Source organism: Littorina saxatilis, linkage group LG4, assembly GCF_037325665.1.
Source record: "Littorina saxatilis isolate snail1 linkage group LG4, US_GU_Lsax_2.0, whole genome shotgun sequence".
NCBI lineage: Eukaryota > Metazoa > Mollusca > Gastropoda > Littorinimorpha > Littorinidae > Littorina > Littorina saxatilis.
In genome coordinates, this window is record NC_090248.1 from 51,055,995 (window position 1) to 51,072,954 (window position 16,960).

Below are 16,960 nucleotides of genomic sequence, written 5' to 3' on the forward strand. Positions count from 1 at the left end.
CACGTTCTCCACTTCAGCACATAGCATCTTGTTGTGTGGCTGCCACACTGAGTGCCCGTATTCCAGCTTGGGTCGGACCAGACTCTTGTATAGTTGGATGAACATTTCCTCCGTCAGGTAGTCAAAAGTTCTCCTGATGACGCCCACGATCTGGTTGGCCTTTCCAGAGACTATGCTGACGTGTTCTTTGAAGCTCAGTCTGTTGTCGACGTGCACACCCAAGTCTTTCTCCACCTCACTCTCCTGTAGCTCAATGTTGACATCCACTCCTCCCCTCTTCCCCTTCATAAAGTACTTTGCCTCGGACTTCTTGTTGCCGAGCTTCAAGGTGTGGCACTTATCTGGGTGGAAGCGGAGCAGCCAGTTGTCCGACCACTGTTGTAGACTGTCCAGGTCATGCTGTAGTGCCTCTGGCCCCCCCTCTGTGTCGCTGCGAGTGTAGACCTTCGTATCGTCGGCGAATAGGCGGACAGGACAGGAACACACCTCCGGCAGGTCGTTGATGTAGATGACGAAGAGTAGAGGCCCGCAAACGCTGCCTTGCGGCACGCCGCTAGTAACTTTAGCTTGCTGTGAGGATGCTCCGTTGACCACTACGCACTGGGTTCTGTCCGTGAGGAATGACTCCACCCATCTTAGGACCTTTCCTTGGATTCCGTGGGCCGCAACTTTTGACAGCAGACGTTTGTGAGGCACCGAATCGAACGCTTTCATGAAATCAGTGTAAATGATGTCCACACTCCCGCCATCGTCAAGAACCTCAGTCCAGGCATCCAAAACATCCAGGAGTTGAGTCACGCATGACCGACCTGCGACGAAGCCGTGCTGCTCTTTGTGGATAAGGTTATTCTCTGCCAGGTGCTTCATGACTCTCTCCCTCACTAGACCCTCCATCACTTTGCACAGGATACAGGTCAGGCTCACCGGTCTGTAGTTGCCTGGGGTCAGGCGACTGCCTTTCTTAAAGATAGGAGTCACCGTAGCTCGTTTCCAGTCGCCTGGTACTTGTTCGGCTGCCAGAGAGCGACGGAAGAGTTCCGCTACTGGGTGTGCTAGTGAGTCCGCAGCCGTCGAGAGTACCAAGGGGCTGATGCCATCCGGTCCACCCGCTTTGTTCGTCTTCAGACCCTGGAGCTTCTTCTTCACCTCCTCATCCTTGATGTCGAAGTCAACGAGTGCTTCTCCGTAGTTGTAGGTTGGAGGCTGTGGTAGTGGGCCGTCATCTTCATTGGTGAATACACTCTGAAAAAAAGTGTTGAGCAGCTCTGCCTTGTCCCGGTCTGCTGTGGCTCGATTTCCGTCCTCTTTCTTTAGGTCGCCCACGCCCGATCTTGTCGAGGTCTTGGACTTCACGTATGACCAGAATGCCTTGGGGTTGGTCCTGGCGCTCTTTGCGACCGTTTTCTCCAGCTTCTTTTTTGCTCTCCTGCAGGCTGCCGATGCCCGATTCCTTGCTCTTACATAGGCCGTGTAGTCCTCCCCACTCTTCGTCTGTAGCCATCGTCGGAACAGTTTGTGCTTGGTTCGTACTGAGGTCAGCGTGCCACCATCCATCCACTTCTGCCTGCGTCTGCCTTGTGTGTTGCGTTTTGGTACTGCCTTCTCAACTGCACTGGAGATCTTGCCTTTCAGCAGGGTCCAGTATTCTTCCACTTTCAGTCCCTTTCCCTCTCTCTTCCAGTCGATCGCTCCCAGTTCCCTAGTCAGGACGTCCGCATCCATTTTTGCGTAGTTGAAAGAAGTGCGTGCTGTGGGCTTCTTCATGTTCATGCTCAGGTCGATGATGAGGGTGAAGTGATCGCTCTTGCCCATACCTGGCGTGGTGCTGATTTCTTCCACTGTGCCTTCCTCGCTGGTCAAAACCAGGTCCACTATGTTGGCCTTCTGCCCTGGGCGAAACCTTGTGGGCTCTTTTTGGTGCTGTACCAGAAATGCATCCTTTGTTGCTTTGACGAAAGAGGTTGCTGGGTGTGATGGTCCTGCTTCGCTGGTGCTCGAGTCCCAATCTATCTCTGGGTAGTTGAAGTCTCCCATAATCAGTAGCTCGTAGTGTTTCAGTTGTGCAGCCTTCACTAGTAGGGAGTTCAGCTTCTCGTTGTTGTCTTTGCTGGAGTTTGGGCTTCGGTAGACCAGCCCCACAAGCAGTGAGGGCAGGTTGTCTCTTTTGCATTCTGCTAGCATGTGTTCTTCAAAATCACTGTCTATAGTGTCTACAGGGGAGGGTTTCAGGCTGCTGTGTATATACAGACATATTCCTCTTGATCCGGTTTCCAGATTATGAAACATTTCGTAGTCTGGTATTGCTAGTTCACACTCCTGCAAACTGTACCGAGCGTTCTTCGGTTTGATTTCCGTAATGCCAATGATCGAGGGTTTGTGGATCTCCACAAGGGCAGCAAGCTCAGCTCGCTTGGTATTCAGGGTGTCAACGTTACTATATATACAAGTGCAGTTGGCCTGAGTATGTACATCAAAGTCTTTTTTTCCCCGCAGTTTGGATCACGTTTAAAACTATTTACATTCTTCTTCCTCTTCTTCAACGTTCTTTGAGCGCTTCTTCCTCGCTGTCCATCTGGGCCAGCGGGTTCCTCCCGATGTTTACCACTTTGCCCTTCCTTCTGATCCAGATGGCATGTGTGTCGTTTTCCTGTAGTGACTGGGCCTTTCTCTCTTTCCATTCTAAAAAAAGAGCCTGCTCCTCTTGTCTTTCGCCCGGTGTCATATCTTTTCTTATTGCAATCTTGCTGATGAGCCTGGGGCCGCGGTGCCGAAGACATGCCGGGAAACGGCTGAATACCAGGTCAACTCAGTGCCGTCAACTTTAGTATGTGCAGACCTGCTAGTGGCTTATCCCCCTTCGTGTGTACACGCAAACACAAGAACAAGTGCGCACGAAAAAGATCCTGTAATCCATGTCAGAGTTCGGTGGGTTATAGAAACACGAAAATACCCAGCATGCTTCCTCCGAAAGCGGCGCCGTATGGCTGCCTTAATGGCGGGGTAAAAACGGTCATACACGTAAAACAAAGACACGAGTGTACGTGGGAGTTTTTAGCCCACGAACGCAGAAGAAGAAGAAGTCTGTTATGTCAATTACTGTGACGGGAAGAAAATGCTCGTAAGCAAAGAGCAATAACTGACTCTAAACCGCCTCTTTTGAGTTTCTCTTGTGGTTGATTCTTCCGCCTTCTTAGTAGTGAACGACAAAGCTGCTTCAAGTTGTCAGTTTATTTGTTTGATTGCGTGTGTGTCACATGTAATTCATTTTTGTGAGCATTACCTTGAAACGTTTTTTGCCCATTTTTCATGGGGCTATTTAATGACGTCATATTTTCCCGTTTTCAGACTGAAGTTGTGGCGTCATTCTCACGTACCGTGGCTGCCGCGACTGACTGAGTTTTTCATAGGCTGTTTGTTTGAAATGTTTGCCGGTTACATGATCTTTGACTTAGTGCCGACAATAGGATCGCATTTCAGCTTGGTAGCTTAAAAGTTCGTTTATGAGATGCTCACTCAAAACTTGATTGGCCGATCATTTTGTCAATTTCTTAAAAGTGGATATTTAAATCACAAAGGTGACATTGTATTCTGCATTGCCTCCAACAATATATAGTGTTATGTTTGATTGAAATATGAGCTTAAAAGAAAACCGTTAAATAGAGACTTTCTTTATTGTTGGAAGAAGACACATGAAATATCGTGTCTCTGTTCCTTATCATTTGCTGATTCCAAAAGTATATATTTTATGGTGTTCGGCGATGAAACTAGTTCAGGGCCGGACTACCGGGGGGGTTATGGGGGTTGCGCAACCCCCACCCCCCCCCCCCCTGGCCTAAACATGTACCTCACTTATTTAAAACATTTTTTATTATTGTTTATTTTATACCGTTTCATGCAAGGAGCGACCATTTTCCTATCTCAGAATATGACCTATACCCATCAGCTTCAGGGGGCTTCGCCCCCTGACCCCCACAAGGGGCTCTGCCCCTTGACCCCGCCAGGGCCGGGAACATCCCGCCAGGGGGAACATCCCCCTGGACCACCGCTGGCAACCCACCCCCCCCCCCCCCCCCTCCTCTTAGCCTAGTCCGGCCCTGTAGTTTGAACCATCTAATCGGAACGCCCCGGAACGCGCCGCGCGGCTCCGATCCACTTTGTAATTTGTTTGGGGTCCACAAGTCACTTTTTTTTGGTCGTGAATGTCACCCGAATCATCCCCAAAACCAAAAGAGTTGTTGTGTAGGGGGATAGGTTGGAAGGAATAAAAATCAATTTAAAAATCAGCGGTCCATAATACCATGGGAGGTAACTTATTACTTCCTCTGGTATTTGTCATGATCGGCGAGCCGGATCCCGGGAGCCTAGGAGCTCAAGTACTGGGCAGTATCTCACAGAATAGACTTTCCTATTTTTCACCCATCAGTTATCTTGCCTTCATAGCTCAGTCTGTAGTGAAATTTGCTAGAGATCACGAAGTTAGAGCCTTGCCATGGTGGGTCCATTTGTATTTTTTCTGTAAAAAGATTATCTGTTTAACTGACTTATTTCTCGCGCATCAGTCAGTCTCCGCTACGGTTAGTCGCTCATCAGTCAGTCACGGACCGTGCTGTTGCCGAAATAAACGACGTCTTTCTGAATCCAACACTGATCGTTATCAATCTTTCGCCACAGTCTCTGAATTGAACAACGATTAGAAACTCCTACACAAACTCAAAATAATGATTTACAGGGTGAGCGCCCATGTGAGTGCCGGATCCTGATCCTTGGGGCTCGAGCACCGACTTGCCGGTGCTTGAGCCCCCAGGCTCAGGATCCGGCTCGCCGGACCTCCAGCCATGGCTAAACACAAAATGTCTTACCGGTATACAATTATACAAATAAAACTTCCTACAACAATTTCTCGCATTGAAGTACGCAAATAAACAGTTAAATATCCAGCTCCGAGTGCTTTTATGTAGATATGTACTCTATTGTTCCTGCTAAGAATGCTTGACGCAGTCGAACGTCTGTCTTTTTGAGGGAATAATTATTTTTCTGTAAACAGATAGAACAATTTGATTTAAAAATGGCCGCCCAACCAGTGACGCCGCAGCGTGTCAGAGATATTTTGTCTTCTTTTTTATTCGAAAGTGAAAAACGATCGCCCAAAACATCGTGAGTAATGAGAAATAGTTGACCTGATACTTTCCTTTGTCTCTGTGGGAAAAGAAAAAACTGAAAAGTCGCTCACAAAATGATCACCATTCGGGGAAATAGTTTCAGTGCTTTCACTTTCGCCCTCAGTCGAGTAAAATCCGAATGGGTTACTTGCAGCTCCCTACACACAAGCTAGCTGCCTCATTCTCAGAGCTATCTGATGAAGGACATTTTTCAGCAGAAGTAGCTGCCATATAATGAATTTGAAGTTTTTATTAGAATTTGATTTGAATGTAAACTACTAAAAATAAAATATATAATATATATTCTCATAGTCATATATATGTCATTATCACCAGTTTATTATTTGTTAAACATGCCAGTTATTTTAAATTTTACTTCAGTGATTTGCGTACAGTGATTAACTCGGAGGCAAGTTTATAATCACAGTTACTGAGTCAGGAGACTTATTTTCAATGTTTTTTATTTGGGTCTCAACTAAAAGAATATGACAAACACACCGGTTTTCAAATATTGTATTGCCAGTGTATATTTCAGGCCTGAGAAGCAAGCGGAGACACCAAAGGGTCCAGGAAAAAGAACACATGCTGGAAGCGCAGGGACTGACGTGACCTCTCCAGAGATAGCTTCAAACAGGAGAAGTTTTGCAAGCTTCCTCAAGCGAGTGGAGACCTTCTCTATATCCTTTGTTATGCCCATTGAATCGATAAGTTATATCTAAAAATAATAAATATATTATGTTTGACCATGGGTCGTTCTTCTGCCAGTTGACTTGTTAAAAGAATTGAGCTGAAAGGTTGAGTTTGTATTAACGGGGGAGGGTGGGGGGAGAGCTGTTCTCCTTTGTGTTCTCCTAGTTTTAGCAGTACATTACCTAGTTTTTTGCATTTGACAAATTGTTGTATTGTCAAGTGTCTTTCCTTATGAACCCTAGTGGTAGTAGTACTGATTTCTTTCTTCTGTTCCAAAAATCAATGGCTACATCTGCAGACATTTAATTAACATTTTGTATGTTTTTGTTCCACATCTTTTGGCATTGCTGCGCTGTAATGTATGCAAGTCCTGGAACAGTTTTCTTGTGAAGTTATTGGAAATGCCTGCTGGGAAAAATACATTCACACAGGAAGTCTACTTTGATGATGCATTATTCACACACAGCTGTTTATATTCTTAACCCAAGACACCCGATCACTTGGTTCGCCAAGCCAAAGGAGTTGTCTCCTCTAGTGTGCAGCCGTTATGGTTGGGAGAATACCGAGTATGACATGCTTCACTGCACGGCCTGTGGGGCCAACCTGTGTGGCAGTCTGGGATCCAAAGCAAATGCAAAAGCTTGTGAGTTTTAGTTTCAATTTGAACAAAAAGAAAAAAAGTAATATTTCTGTGTGCTGCTATTAATAAAAGGTCAATGGGGGAAGAAAAATGCAAACAGTTCAGAGCTCAGAGTGTGATGTCTTTTTTTATCAGACTGAAAAGTCTACTATGATTGTATTTAATTAGATTTGGTTACTTTCTGAGCTATTACCTACCCTCCAAATAAATCCTGCATGTCGACCACTATACAATCAATAGTGTCTTTCCATAGTGATAGGATTTTAAATGAGCTGTTGAGCTATCCACACTTATCAAATGATATGAAGAAATAACACCAATTATTAGTATCTCTATCCAGCTTGCAGTTGCACTCAACGAAAATAGTAATTTGTCTTAATGTATACTTTTTGGCTCACGAAGTGTAGCCTATGCGATCGTAACTTTGTCTGTCTGTGCGTTTGTGCGTGTGTGTGTGCGTGTGTGTGTATGTCTGTGGTAGAAACTTTAACATTTCCGAGTCTATGTGTGAGTGGTTATCCAAGACTATGGATAAAGCTCGCATAAGATTACGTCACGGTCAAAAGTGTTTGACGTCAATTAATGCATCATGACGGCATGCCTCCCTGTAGTCTTTCTCTCTCGCGTGGTGTGTGTGGTCTCGGTCATTGTTATTTTGAGCGGGCCGAGACTATTTGGCAGTCGTGTCCCTGTAAGTAGGCTACATGCAGACAGACAGATCTAGATCTAGTGTCTCTCTTTCTTGCACAGTGTCACCTAAGCTTACTGTGTGTGTGGGTGTGTATGTGTGACGGAGTGATTGAGTTTGTGTTACTGTTTGTCTATTTCTTACGTGAGCCTTGAAGGCTTCGCCTCTTGTTCACTGTTGCAGACAAAGAAGCCAGTGAGGAACTGAGGAAGAAGTTGTTATCGTCTCATGAGAAGTTTTGCACACTGGCTGTTAACCCTTGCCCAGGTCAGTTTTCATCTAAATTCCAGGCATGGGAATTGTCTGCCGAAAGGCAAAATTCCGCCGAATTTTCTTTTTGTTCCGCCGAAAAACAGAAGTGTCTGCTGGGAAAAAAATGGGGGAGGCAAAAGTGGTTCTAAAAACTGAATTTAATGGCAAACTTGGAGCTAAAATGACACCAAATTGCACCATTTGGGTTCTTTGGAGACAGCATTTATCGAGGGGGGGGGGGGGGGGGTCATGCCCCCGTGCCGTTGACTTTAATATTACTTACAAAATTTCAGCCTTTTTGACTCACATGCGAAGCAAAAGTGAGTCTATGTACTCACCCGAGTCGTCCGTCCGTCCGTCCGTCCGGACGTCCGTCCGTCCGGAAAACTTTAACGTTGGATATTTCTTGGACACTATTCAGTCTATCAGTACCAAATTTGGCAAGATGGTGTATGATGACAAGGCCCCAAAAAACATACATAGCATCTTGACCTTGCTTCAAGGTCAAGGTCGCAGGGGCCATAAATGTTGCCTAAAAAACAGCTATTTTTCACATTTTTCACATTTTCTCTGAAGTTTTTGAGATTCAATACCTCACCTATATATGATATATAGGGCAAAGTAAGCCCCATCTTTTGATACCAGTTTGGTTTACCTTGCTTCAAGGTCAAGGTCACAGGAGCTCTTCAAAGTTGGATTGTATACATATTTTGAAGTGACCTTGACCCTGAACTATGGAAGATAACTGTTTCAAACTTAAAAATTATGTGGGGCACATGTTATGCTTTCATCATGAGACACATTTGGTCACATATGATCATGGTCAAGGTCACTTTGACCCTTATGAAATGTGACCAAAATAAGGTAGTGAACCACTAAAAGTGACCATATCTCATGGTAGAAAGAGCCAATAAGCACCATTGTACTTCCTATGTCTTGAATTAACAGCTTTGTGTTGCATGACCTTGGATGACCTTGACCTTGGGTCAAGGTCACATGTATTTTGGTAGGAAAAATGTGTAAAGCATGTGAGTCGTATGGGCTTTGCCCTTCTTGTTTTTTTTTTTTTTTTACAATTTTCAATTCTCATGCCTGAAATTCACTTTGTGAGAATCTTCACAGTAAGGCCTGTCCTTAACTGAGTGAAGTCGACTACGCAAAAAATACTTTACCAAGCTGGCCACATGAAGCTTTGGCACTGAGTTTTTTTTTAAAAAAACATTGCGAAGTTGACTTCGGGTTCAATAAAGAACCACCTTAAAGTGCATCCTTTTCTGTTTTGAGAATCTTCACAGTACAATGGAACACCCCCCCCCCCCCCTTTTAAGACCTAAAAAGAAAAGTGAGAATATCAGGTCTTAAAAAGGATGGAGTCTTTAATTGGGGGTCTTTCAGTAAAATGGGGGGGGGGGGGGGGGGGGGTGTTCCACTCTACATTGAATCCTGTTTTAAAACTTAAGGGAAGAAGGCTAGCTCTCTTAAAGTCTTTTATTAGTTGTTTTTTTCCTTCATCCCTGGACTTATCACTTTTAGTCAACTTGTAATTTTACCTTCATTTTAACCTCGTTGTTGTTGCTTACAAATATTTGTTGCATCTTGTGTGTGTGTGACAGAGTCCTACTTGAAAGTAAGTCTGCATGATCTGGAAGAATTGCGGAAGAATTTTCTCCAGCGAGTTGATGCCTTGAGGCAGAGTGCTGACCTTCTCCCAGAACTCGTCTACACACATCTGGACACATGGGTTAGTTGAGGCAGGCCTAAAGACAAACTTCTGTTTTGTAAAGACAGACAATAAAGTATTTGTTCTTGTTGTGTTTGTTACTGCTAAAGCTATTTTCTCTTTTGCTTAGAATTATGATGCTGTTGCACCAGGGATATAATTGTGTTAGTTTTACCAGCAAGATTTGTTTCTTTATCACTATCAGTCTTATCACTAATACTTGCTCATAAAGGCTGGGCAGGTTTTGATTATAACATGATACATCTGTTTCTGAGTCTGTTGATATAGCTTTTGTTCAAACTTTAGCTTTTGTTCAAACTTTAGTTACCAGTAAGTCAGATTTGATATCACTGTCAGTACAAGAAAATGTGGCAATGCAGCTCAGCCCTCAAATTCTTCTTTTGCTATTTCTGGTCTTCATTATAGATCGCAGATTGGCGAACATACTACTGTAAATTAGTATGGCTGTATCCCCTCGCAGATCGGCTAACATACTGCTGTTAATTGGTATGGCTGTATCCCCAACTTCAACCTTACCCCTAAAAAAAATATGCAATCCAGGAGAAGCTGACTGCAGTAAGCCCTGTAAATAAATCCATGTCTGTTATTTGTGCACAGGGTTTTGCTGAGGTCCATGCGGCCAAGTTTTGTGCAGAGGACGACATGTTGGAAACGGACACCCCGACTCAGGTCATCACCCTCGCCTTTACTGGCTGGACTCTGTGGTAAGCTTGGCATCATCAGTCAGTCAATCAACAAAGCAAGGAGGCTGGTTGTTTGTTTAAACATGCTGGAGATCTTATACTTAAGTCTCATCTGTCTAAGCCCATGATTTGGAAGTTGAAAGAGTAGACTGCTGTTTTGTCTAAAGCATGCTGAAAATTTGATATTTTGTAACCTCACTCTTAGCGGATGATTTTGAGAGTTAAGCAGTGAAGAATTCTTCCTTATCTAGAACATGCTAGAAATCTGATACAGCCGAACCTGTCTATAACCACGTAAAGGACTAACGGAAATGGAAAAGGGAATTATAACGGAGGGAAATCTTAGGTCACCAAGGCAGGTTCTACTGTACTTGGTATCCTCAGTCAAAAACTTTACTTTGGAGGGTTACACAGGTTTTCTGTGTAGAAAATGCCAGAAGTCTGGCACTTAATGTTCTCAGTGGAATTGGAAGACTATCATCTGGAGCACTGAAGGCAGAAAACAGTGGGGTTTTTAAAACCTAAATAAGGAGAATTGATACTGTGGGAACCCCCCCCCCCCCCCCCCCCCCTATTTAAGACCTCTAAAAATCTGAGAAAAGCAGGTTTTTGGCAGGAGGGAGTCTGATATTTTGTAACCTCTGATGGTCCATTGAATGTGTCCTCTGCTTAAATGGGGGCAAATTTACAAAGGTTATGAACAGAAAATCTGAAATATCAAGGTCTTTAAAAGGGAGAAGGGGCGGGGATGTGGCTCAGTCGGTAGTGCGCTGGATTTGTATCCAGTTGGCCGCTGTCAGCGTGAGTTCGTCCCCACGTTCGGCGAGAGATTTATTTCTCAGAGTCAACTTTGTGTGCAGACTCTCCTCGGTGTCCGAACACCCCCCGTGTGTACACGCAAGCACAAGACCAAGTGCGCACGAAAAAGATCCTGTAATCCATGTCAGAGTTCGGTGGGTTATAGAAACACGAAAATACCCAGCATGCATCCTCCGAAAACGGCGTATGGCTGCCTAAATGGCGGGGTAAAAAAACGGTCATACACGTAAAATTCCACTCGTGCAAAAAACACGAGTGTACGTGGGAGTTTCAGCCCACGAACGCAGAAGAAGAAAAAAAAGGGAGAAGTCTCAGATTGGGGGGGTCCTAAAAAGGGGGTTCAACAGTAATTGTTCACCTCAATGTTCATTACAGCGAGAAGAACCAGCAGATCGTGGTGTGCAGCATGTGCAGGCGGCAGATGGGATTGTGGAACTTCACCCCGGCCGGAAGCAGACCCGCTTCCAACGGCAGTGACGAGCGCCAAGAAGTGGATGATTCTGGGGACTCTGCCATTCCTTCCAAAATGCGAAAAATAGTGAGGGAACACCCTTTTCTATCCTCTCTTTCTCTGTACCTAGCTTTCTGTCTTTTTATGTTTATTAAGTTTGGTTTCTTGAAATCAAAAGGTATCAAGGTTTGCATGCCTACTTGTCAGAATGGTTTAGCAGTGTTGGATGCTATGATTTTGTACACCTCTATGCTGCGAGCTGCCATACTCCCCCCGCGGGTTAGGGGGAAGAATTTACCCGATGCTCCCCAGCATGTCGTAAGAGGTGACTAACGGATTCTGTTTCTCCTTTTACCCTTGTTAAGTGTTTCTTGTATAGAATATAGTCAATGTTTGTAAATATATTAGTCAAGCAGTATGTAAGAAATGTTAAGTCCTTTGTACTGGAAACTTGCATTCTCCCAGTGAGGTCATATAATGATATATTGTACTACGTTGCAAGCCCCTGGAGCAATTTTTTGATTAGTGCTTTTGTGAACAAGAAACAATTGGGAAAAAAAAGCCCCACAATGATGTGCTTGGCAAATACAACAACAACAAAAAAAACATTAAAAAAAAAACCAATTGACAAGTGGCTCTATCCCATCTCCCCCCCTTTCCCCGTCGCGGTATAACCTTCGTGGTTGAAAACGACGTTAAACACCAAAGAAAGAAAGAAAGAAAGAGCTGCCATACAGTAGGGCGCTACCCTTTTATTGCTCTGCATGCTTGTGTTTATGATTCCAAGTCCTGAGACTTATGCTGTGAACTTGGGATCTTAATTGTGCGCATATATATATGTGAGACACGGACTGTGTTCGGACGCCGAGGAGAGTCTGCACAAAGTTGGCTGTGGAAAATAAATCTCTCGCCCCACGACAAACTTGTTTCAAGGCCAGCGCCTCTACTGACTGAGTTATCTCCCCGCTCCTTGTAATGTGCTCTTACATGTTTCAGGCATGAGAATCTTCCTCCTTTGAACCTCTCTGGGTGTTCATGTTGGATATTTAAAATAAACTTGTTAAATTTATTTTGAAGCTGGAGGCAACACGCCTAACGTGTAAATCGATTTCCCTTCTTTTCTTACATCAGGGTTCAGAAAAACTGATAAAATCTGATAAATGTCTTATTTTGGCAAACCATATTTCCTCCTTTTTGACCATTTTCTATTCACATTATATATCTGACTAGAGGAATACCCGGCTTCGCCGGGGTGAATCGCGAGACAGAGACAGACAGCGTGGCGGTTCACCACAATCACCTTTGAAGGCGAAGTCCTGTCAAACGGGATTGAGAATTTTAGAGCTTATTTCTTAGCCCTATATTATCTGCTGTGGCTTCTCAAATGCCAGAACATACAGACAGACAAAAGCCGCTAGACCACATCACAAACAGAACTCTACACATACACACAAACACACACAAACACAGAGAAGCCGTATATATATATATATATGCATATCTATATCTATAAATATATAGAGATAGGTGAGAGTGTATTTTTCGCGTGGCTATAAATTGATTCGACCTTTTCACTTTGACAGTAAGAACAACTTACGGGTGCAAGGGAAGCGTTGTGGACAGCGCAGTGGACAGCGCAGTGACATTCTAAAAATAGTAACTTACAAACGGGAAAGCCACACGAAGGAAGGGAGATAAACGCTAAACACTGGAGAAGATAAGGAAGAGTTACTTATAATGGTGAAATGAACACAAAAACCAAAATCCGTTCAGCGCTGCGCGCTGAGAGCACGTGTTGAAATATCTCATCGATGATATTGTGTCCGGGGTGTAGCTGAATACGGTGTCCAAATTTGAAAAAGATCCACCGAGAACTTTGGCGTTGTGATGTGGTGTAGCGGCTTTGGTGTGTCGGTATGGGGGCCCGGGTAGCTGAGGTGGAACCAAAATCGGTTCTGCGCTGCGCGCTGAGAGCACGTGTTGAAATATCGACCAGGTTGTGTCCTGTCCCGGGTCTACCTGAATATGCCCACCAAATTTGAAGCAGATCCATCGAGAACTTTGGCCGTGCATCGCGAACTCACACACACACAGACACACAGACACACAGACAAAAGTCGTATATATATATAGATGTTTTGCTTTGCAGGAACCACAGAGCACGCTGGACCCTATCAGTAGCCACCACGCGTGGTGTCCCTGGATCGCCTTGCACACTCCCTCTGAAGATGCCATGACTCTCGTGCCCACCCCGGAGAGCTCACCCACGCCTGACAGCAGTGCAGCAACACCGGAAGACGAGAGAAGTGGCGGAAGCCCTGGGGGAGGGGGAGGAGGAGGAGACGCAGGGAGGGTGGTGATGAATCAGAAACAACCGGCGTGGGTTCTAGGGGTCAGGCTGGTGGCCCCCGGCTTGCTCAGCCAGTCGCGACGCCTCGTGCAACAAGTCAGACAGGTCAGCGGGCAGAGTGCTTGGAATCATCATTATCTGTGTGTGTGTTTGGTTTTGTGTGTGTGTCACTGTGTGTGTGGTTTTGTCTGTGTGTGTGTGTCACTGTGTGTGTTTGGTTTTGTGTGTGTGTCACTGTGTGTGTGGTTTTGTGTGTGTGTCACTGTGTGTGTTTGGTTTTGTGTGTGTGTCACTGTGTGTGTGGTTTTGTCTGTGTGTCACTGTGTGTGTTTGGTTTTGTGTGTGTGTCACTGTGTGTTTGGTTTTGTGTGTGTGTGGTTTTGTGTGTGTGGTTTTGTATGTGTCACTGTGTGTGTTAACTGACTGATGTAAGTAGGAAAAGATTTTAAACTGTAGTACTGCCCCTTTCCCCAAAAGACGATGCAACTGGAGACAGGTGTCATTGTCTAGTGGTTAAGACGGCGGCCTTCCGTATGGAAGTTTCGAGCTTTGAATTCCCACTGCATTTTGTTGTATTTAGTTAAGATGACCAGTTTTTGAATCTCCCAAGTCAATTTATTTGAAGATCTGCAATCTATGTTTGTGTGTGTGTGTTAACTGACTGATGTAAGTAGGAACAGATATTAAACACCAGTACGGCCCCTATCCATAAAAGACGAGGCAACCCGAGACATGCGTAATGTAGCCTAGCGGTTAAGATGTCATCCTTCCATGTGGAACATTGAACATTCGGGGGTTTGAATCCCCACTGCAATCTGTTTCGTTTAGTTAAGATGGACATTTTTGAATCTCCCAGGTCAATTTATTTGCAGATCTGCTAGTGCCTTACCCCCCTTTGTGTGTAGAGTACGCATAAGCACAAGACCAAGTAGGCACGGGAAAGATCCTGTAATCCATTTTAGAGTTTGGTGGGTTGTAGAAACATAAAAATACCCAACGTGCATCCCCCCAAAAAAACAGTGTATGGCTGCCTAAATGGTGGGAATGTGGGGGGGAACAGTCATACAGGTGAAACACAAAAAAACACTTATGCAAAACACGAGTGTATGTGGGAGTTGCAACCCATGAAAGTGGAAGAAAAAGACAGAGCCGAGGCAACCAGAAGAGGGTAGAGATTAAAAAGGTAAACAATCCTCTGTTCCATTTATAGCGAGAGAGAAATTGGAGAACTGTGAAACTGGCTGGAATCATACAAAGTATTTTCTCTATAATACATCAGACAGAATTTGCAGTCCTTAGCATCCACAATTTTAGACTTCCTTACACCTTATTACTATTAATAGTATTACTCAAAGGAAATAGGGCTTTTCTGTTATCCTTCCACAACACAAAACTAGCAGTTCCTTCCTTCTCTCTTTTAACGTTTGTTTCATCAGATTGTTTATTGTGTTCGTTTTATTGGGTTCATTTTCTGTTTCATCAGATGTTGTTTTTTTCTTTTGTTTCATCAGGTTCTGATTTCTGTGTCTGTTTAATCAGTGGGTGTTTTGGAGGGTTTGTTTCATAAGATTCTGTTTTCTATGTCTGTTTCATCAGATTCTGTTTTCTGGGTCCGTTTCATCAGATGTTTTTTTTCTTTTGTTTCGTCAGATTCTGTTTTCTGTGTCTGTTTCATCAGATTCTCTTTTCTGTGTGTTACATCAGTGTGTGTGTTTTTGGAGGGTTTGTTTCATAAGATTTTGTTTTCTGGGTTTGTTTTATCAGATTCTGTTTTGTGTGTTTCAGTCATCAATAGTGGAAGGTTTACACTGCATTCGCAAAGTGCTCAAGGCTTGGTCCTCGCCAGAAAACCCGAAGACTTCCTCCACTACTTCTCCATCCTAACAAGATCTCAACAAAGTCACACGCAAGATGTTCTTGAATTATTGAAAGGTGCTGGAACCTGAATCTGGAAAGAGAGAGAGAGAGAGATATTGTCAGAAATTGTGTGTGTGTGTGTGTGTTTGAATACTTAGGGCCGAGGTTGAGACAATGGTTTTTCTGTTTTCATTTCTGTTTTCATTTCTGTTGCAAGGAGAAGGGTAAGACTAGTTGGGGCTTAATTTGCATTTGCCATAGAAGTCGTTGATGAAAAGTTGACATTCGAAAAGTTGAGCGTGCACTCACACACACGCAGAGTTCTAATCTTTACACTTTAATCTAATAATCTGGTTGTTTCCTGACAATATAAAGTCTTGTCAAAACTGACCTAAATCAGTGAAGATAATTTCCAAAAGAAAAACAATATATTTTTAACTCCATGCACGTACTCGCACAGAAAACAGACTTTTAAGTTTTTGTCAAGTGGGGGGACGACCTGTTTGCCATGAATTGGCTGTAACCAATGCTAAAGGGCGTCATACCGTGGTCAGTGATGTGAAGTTTACAGTATTCAACAGAGCGAGATTGTTTGAAAGACTGCAACTCTTGTAGACTTGCTGTGGTTAACTGATGTACCCATTGAGAGCTGTAGTTTGTTAACATAAAATGTTCTGTTTGACACGTTGATATTGTTTGCTTTTCAAGAGATTTGTGTGCATTAAAATAATGATGTATAAAGTATTGAATTTGGTGATTGTTTGCTTTGTATTTTGTCTCTGTGAAGATCAGATCCATTATGTTTTGAAGAAAATCCCCTTTGATTGTGTAAATAATCATATTTTGGCTCAAGCTGGCAATTTGATGTTTATTTTATTGTTTTTGTAAATGACCACTGATTTGTGCGCCTATGCGGAAATGTTTTATTGCTATATAAATTTGTGTACTCTTGTGATTTTTAAATTACCAGTTTGCTTTGTAAATGCCAATTCTTTGTGAATTTGTATTTTTGCTCTTTCTTTTTGTCAGTTTCAACATGTTTTCCTGTTCTCTGTGCAAGCACTTCTGTTTCTTTTTTCATTGCCACCATATCATGTACAGAGCAAAACTACTTACATCAGTTTTTGGCACAACTCTTCAAATGTTCAACTAAATGTGTTTCAGCCATTTGGCGTTCTAGTCAGCTTTTGGGCTAGTTGTCTAGTAGTATCTTTCTGTCTTCTCATACATCTGTAATTACATTGATTAAAAAAGGCAAAAGCATGAACAAAGCATTGTGCAGGGGAGAGATATCTTGAAAATTCCATTTGCATCTTCTTGGCCGTGTCTTGAATGTGAAATCACAACCAGAGTTGACTTCTCAATCACTTTTATCAGTATTCAATTTACAGAGTTTTTTTTAATTGCAGCAATTCATTTTCCCTGTATGACTGGAATTTACATCTCCTGCCTGGCAAACTTTTGTGCTTCCAGTCTATCTCGATGTTCACTGAAGTAACTGCTCCCACTGAAGTAACAACTTACTTGTCCATTCCAGTGCTATATGTATTATTTTGCATGATCATAATAGGTCTACTGTGTCATATGCGAAAATAAAAGCCACTTGGTAAAATCTGTCTTTGTGTCGCTC

The 16,960-nt window shown here is 43.5% G+C and overlaps 1 protein-coding gene across 2 annotated transcripts; it reads left to right on the forward strand.

Moving 5' to 3' along the window:
• The first annotated feature begins 5,033 nt into the window (after window positions 1-5,033).
• On the forward strand, window positions 5,034-16,946 carry LOC138965027 (zinc finger C3HC-type protein 1-like). 2 transcript variants are annotated; one of them, XM_070337147.1, is made up of 9 exons: window positions 5,034-5,154; window positions 5,695-5,836; window positions 6,342-6,492; window positions 7,361-7,444; window positions 9,043-9,170; window positions 9,768-9,874; window positions 11,048-11,210; window positions 13,273-13,578; window positions 15,259-16,946. In XM_070337147.1, exons 1-9 carry the CDS (start codon window positions 5,066-5,068, stop codon window positions 15,355-15,357), a joined length of 1,269 nt encoding a protein of 422 aa, XP_070193248.1. In that variant the 5' UTR covers window positions 5,034-5,065; the 3' UTR covers window positions 15,358-16,946. The 2 variants fall into 2 exon arrangements, with proteins under 2 accessions (XP_070193248.1, XP_070193249.1); XM_070337148.1 differs by lacking the exon at window positions 5,034-5,154 and adding an exon at window positions 5,279-5,379.
• Window positions 16,947-16,960: the final 14 nt, after the last annotated feature.

Coding starts and splice junctions, on each gene's coding strand:
- LOC138965027 (XM_070337147.1), top strand. CDS start 5,066: ATGGCCGCCCAACCAGTGACGCCGCAGCGTGTCAGAGATATTTTGTCT. Junction 6,493..7,360: donor CAAAGCAAATGCAAAAGCTT/GTGAGTTTTAGT, acceptor TCACTGTTGCAG/ACAAAGAAGCCAGTGAGGAA. Junction 9,875..11,047: donor TTTACTGGCTGGACTCTGTG/GTAAGCTTGGCA, acceptor TGTTCATTACAG/CGAGAAGAACCAGCAGATCG.